Source organism: Nicotiana tomentosiformis, chromosome 7 (assembly GCF_000390325.3).
Source record: "Nicotiana tomentosiformis chromosome 7, ASM39032v3, whole genome shotgun sequence".
Lineage (NCBI taxonomy): Eukaryota > Viridiplantae > Streptophyta > Magnoliopsida > Solanales > Solanaceae > Nicotiana > Nicotiana tomentosiformis.
In genome coordinates this window covers 28,267,220-28,272,489 of record NC_090818.1, presented here as the reverse complement: position 1 = coordinate 28,272,489, position 5,270 = coordinate 28,267,220, and the positions used below count along the sequence as shown (strand labels likewise).

Sequence of the window (5,270 nt, the reverse complement as noted above, 5' to 3'; positions counted from 1 at the left end):
TTAGAGTGCTCAACAAGCGAAATACAGGGGTGTATATAAAGGATACAACCTGTATAACCAATGCGAAATACATAAATACAAAAAAATAAAATGTTCTTGTTGAGAGATGAACTCAAGGCCTCCACTAACTAAACATGTGATCTAACCAACTAAGCCACGAGAGCTTGTTGCTCTCTTGTTTATGTCCTATATGTGAATTTCCTATAAAATTAAAATATAACTACGAATGGTAATTTTTTGAAAGTACAAATATATATATATATATATATATATATATATATATATATATATATATATATATATATATATATATATATATGCTATGTCGCTTAATTTTTTCATAAATGTTCAATCCATATATCGCCGGTGAATTATTGAATCATGACCATATAAAGACCGTTATTCACCTTGTTAGCAGGTTGATGGAGCAGTATAGAGAGAGAAAGAGGGATCTACATATGGTGTTCATCGACTTAGAGAAGGCTTACGATAAAGTGCCGAGGAAAGTGTTGTGGAGATGTTTGGAGGCTTGAGGCGTCCCTGTTGTATACATTAGGGCTATTAAGAACATGTACGATGGTGCTAAGACTAGGGTGAGGACAATGGAAGGGAACTCGGAACACTTTTCAATTATGATGGAGTTGCTTCAGGGATCAGCCCTTAGCCCACATCTGTTTGCTCTAGCGATAGACGTGCTGACGCGCTACATTCAAGGGGAGGTGCCATGGTGCATGTTATTTGCGGATGATATTGTACTGATTGACGAGACGCGATGTGGTGTTAACGAGAGGTTGGAGGTATGGAGACAGACCCCAGAGTCTAAAGGTTTCAAGTTGAGCAGGACCAAAACAGAATACTTAGAGTGCAAGTTTAGTGGCGCGACTCAGGATGTAGATGAGGACGTGAGGCTTGATTTACAAATCATCCCTAGGAGAGAAACTTTCAATTACCTTGGGTCTATTATACAAGAAAATGGGGAGATTAACGAGCATGTCACACACCGTATTGGGGCGGGATAGATGAAATGGAGGCTCGTCTCCGGTGTTTCATGTGATAAGAACGTGCTACCGCAACTTAAAGATAAGTTCTATTGATCGGTGGTCAAAGTGTTGGCCAGTCAAGAACTCCCATGTCCAGAAGATGAAGCTAGCTGAGATGAGGATATTGAGGTGGACATGCGAGCATACTAGGTTAGATAAAATTAGAAATAAAGTTATCCGGGACAAGGTGGGGTGACCCCTGTGAAGGACAAGATACGGGAGGCGAGACTTAGATGGTTCGGGCATGTGAAGAGGAGGGACACTAATGCTCCGGTGAGGAGGTGTGAGAGGCTCGCATTGGAGGGCCAACGGAGAGGTAGAGTGTCACGACCCCAAATTCCCCTCCATAGGATGTCGTAATGGCACCTAGTCTCTAAGACTAGGTAAGCCTCTCAATGCGGAATAAAAATAGAAATATGAAATAAATAAATATACAAACTCACACAATTATAACTCCCAAAACCCGATAGAAATAAGTCACAAGCTTCTAAGAATTTATCCTCAATGTCTCTATATATCAGAGTCTAGAGAAAATAAGAAAATAACATAACAAGGATAGAAGGGGACTCCGAAGTCTGCGGACGCTGGCAGATATACCTCGAAATCTCCGTACACGGGTAGCTCACTGATGTCTGGACTGGTATGATGTACTTGGATCTGCACAAAAAGATGTGCAGAAGCGTAGTATGAGTACACCACAACGATACCCAGTAAGTGCCAAGCCTAACCTCGGTAGAGTAGTGACGAGGTCAGGCTAGGCCCTATTGGAATAATAAAATACAAGGTGAAATGTTTAATAATATAATAAAAATGAAATGACAATGAAAATGAATCAAGTAAGTAGTATGTCGCCATTTAACTACGCAAAATAACGACAAATAATACCTCGCGGAAACAAAACAGAATTCTTTTCAACTTTAAGAAAATCAGAACAATAATCAAAGGCAATTGCAGCCATAATAAATATCAACAAGGGCACTCCCGAGGTACTGCCTCGTAGTCCCAAATCATAAATAAATTCACAATATCTCATTTTCTTATATCACCGCGGGAACCTTCATATTTAATTTTAAAGAAAATATTTTTCCCGAAATAGCATCCCGCATTTTAGCCACCCTTATCATACCGCATGACTTCTAGTAGTTTTCCTACTAGCCACGCGTATCAAGCTACCCTTATCTCACCGCATGCGTTTCAACACCCAGACCTTATACCACCGCATACGTATCAATATCACAATATATCATAATGTGCACCTCAAGTGCCCAAATAATTTAACTTGCCAAAATAAATCAACAACAATATTTTTTCACAATAAAGAGCTCACGGCTCATGCCAAAATAAATCAATAATAATATTTTTTTCAAAATAAAGAGCTCACGGCTCTATCATAATGAGTACAAAAATCTCACAAAATATTCAGCAAACAGGTAAAAACAATTAGCAGGAGAAGGTCAAGCAAATTTAAATTATATAAATCTGATCAATGATGAAAAATATAACAAGATAAAATAATTTAATTAATATGCAACAGTGATCTACACAATTTAAAAATATAATCTTTCACATTTAGCCCGTGTACACACTCATCACCTCGTGTACACGACTTTCAACACATTACAATTATCATATCAATACTAATCCTAGGAAAAATTTCCCCCACACAAAGTTAGACAAGTCACTTACCTCGACTTGCTCCAATTTAATATACTAGTAGGCTTTTTCCTCGATTATCCAACTCTGAATAACTCGAATCTAGCCAAAATAATTTGATACAGTCAACAAAAATTATAGGAATTAATTTCATAAGAAAATACTATATTTTTCAATAAAATTCGAATTTAACTCAAAAATCGACTGTAGGGCTCACATCTCGGAATCCGAAAAAACTCACAAAATCCGACAATCCATTCAATTACGAGTCCAACCATACCAGTTTCACTCAAATGCGACTTCGAATCGACACCGAAATCTCAAAAATTCATTTCTTTGAGGTTTCTAAAATTTTCCCAAATTTTAATTTCAAAACACTAATTAAATGGTGAAAACAAATGATGGATTCGGGTAATCTAACTATAATTTAGTTAAGAACACTTACCCTGATATTTTCTCTAAAAATCTCCCAAAAATCGCCTCTCCGAAGCTCCAATTTATCAAAAATAAAAAATGGGACGAAGTCCCCTGCTTTGTAACTCACAGTTCTGTCCAGGCTACCCTCGGCCCTCGGCCTTTGATCCTCGTCCTCGATCTTAGGCCCCAATCCTGGGCCTCGATCTTCGGCCTTCGATCCTAGGCCTCGGTCTTCGGCCTTGATCCTAGGCCTCGATTTTCGGCCTTCGATCCTAGGCCTCGATTTTTGGCCTTCAATTTCTACCACCGAATTTCCAGCAGAAAATATTGCAGCAGCTTTTGCAGCAGCTGTTTAAGTCCAACTTTTGATCCGTTAACCATCCGAAACTCACCCGAGACCCTTGGGACCTCAACCAAATACACCAACAAGTCCTAAAACATCATACGAACTTATTTGAAACCTCAAATCACATCAAACAACACTAAAATCATAAATCACACCCCAATTCAAGCTTAATGAAACTTAAGAATTTCCAACTTTTACATTCGATGTCGAAACCTATCAAATCAAGTCTGATTGAGCTCAAATTTTGGACACCAGTCATAAATGATATAACGGAGCTATGAAAATTTTCAGAACTGGATTCCGATCCCGATATCAAAAAGTCAACTCCCCGATCAAACTTCCAAACTTAAATTTCTATTTTAACTATTTCAAGCCTAATTTAACTACGGACTTCTAAATAAAATTTTGGACATGCTCCTAAGTCCAAAATTACCATACGGAGCTGTTGGAATCATCAAAATTGTATTCCGGAGTCGTTTACATACAAGTCGATATCCGGTCACTATTTGAACTTAAGCTTTAAAACTTGGAACTAAGTGTTCCAATTCATTCCAAAATCTCACCGGACCTAAATCAATTACTCCAGCAAGTCATATATTAGTTATAAAGTACAGAATTAGCAGTAAATAGGAAAACAAGGCTATAATTTTTAAAACGACTGGCTGGGTCATTACATAGAGGCAGACCGAAGAAGTATTGGGGAGAGGTGATTAGGAAAAATATGGCGTTGCTCCAGCTTACTTAGGACATGACCATGGATAAGAAAGAGTGGAGGTTAAGAATCAAGGTTAAGGGTTAGGTAGCCGAGTGTCGTCCTTGTTTGTAAGAGTAGCTTTGATTCACCACTCGGTGTTTTTCGTATTTTTTTCGTATCCTTAGACTTCTGTTGCTACTTGTTGCTGTCTTGGTTTCGGTTTTCTGATTGCATTACCTATTGCTATTTTTGTATTTTCGCTTCTGTTGTTAGATCGGTTTGTTTTTTATTGCCCCTCCCCTTTTCCCTTCCCGAGCCGAGGATCTTCCGGAAATAACCTTTTTGCGCCTTCTTAAAGGCAGGAGTAAGGTCTGTATACACTCTATTCTCCCTATATCCCACTTATGAGATCACGCTAACTTATTATTGTTGTTGACCATATAAAGACCCAAAAAGTGGATCCATCTTATCCAAATAAATTCAACTAAAGGAATTAAGATGCTAGCCAAGAATTAGGATTAGAACACCGAAAAGTTGCACTTATATAGGTCTGGATCGAATAACTTTTCAAAACACTTGGACAAAGTAGCTCTAACTTAGGCGGCTCAACCACACTAGGGCTAAAGTCAAAATTTAATGGGGCCTTAAAATTAAAAAGAAAATTTTAATTTTTTTGAAGTTTATTTTTTTAGCTTTGTGAGTTTCTAAAGTTAGTTTTTAATACAATCTATTTCTTCTAATTATTATTTTTCAATTGATACTATGGTTAATTCGTTTAATATTTCTTAAGACATTGTTGTTCTTAGGTAAGTCTAAATTATTTAATATTTTTAATTCAGAAAATAAGTATAAATCATAAATATTAGAGTGACTATTACGTTTTAAAAAATATTGAAGAACATACGCTTCAAATTGTTTAAATCTATTCTAAAGTGAACTTGACTTGGTCTATACTACATATAAGAAGTAATCAACTTTAAGCAAAAATAAATTCTTGAAGAGACTTTGTGATTATCAACATTCTCATCAAAAAAAATTCTTTCTATAAATTACAACATTATTATCAAATCCGATTTCTATATTTCAGTGGTGATTTTTTTTTTTTTTTTTGGTTAAGCAA

At 36.6% G+C, this 5,270-nt stretch overlaps 1 protein-coding gene across 1 annotated transcript; it reads left to right on the top strand.

Annotated features, from left to right (window-relative positions):
- The first annotated feature begins 569 nt into the window (after positions 1–569).
- LOC138895393 (uncharacterized) lies at positions 570–1,019 on the top strand. The gene has a single exon (XM_070180076.1). It carries the CDS (start codon positions 570–572, stop codon positions 1,017–1,019), a length of 450 nt encoding a protein of 149 aa, XP_070036177.1.
- The last annotated feature ends 4,251 nt before the right edge of the window (positions 1,020–5,270 follow it).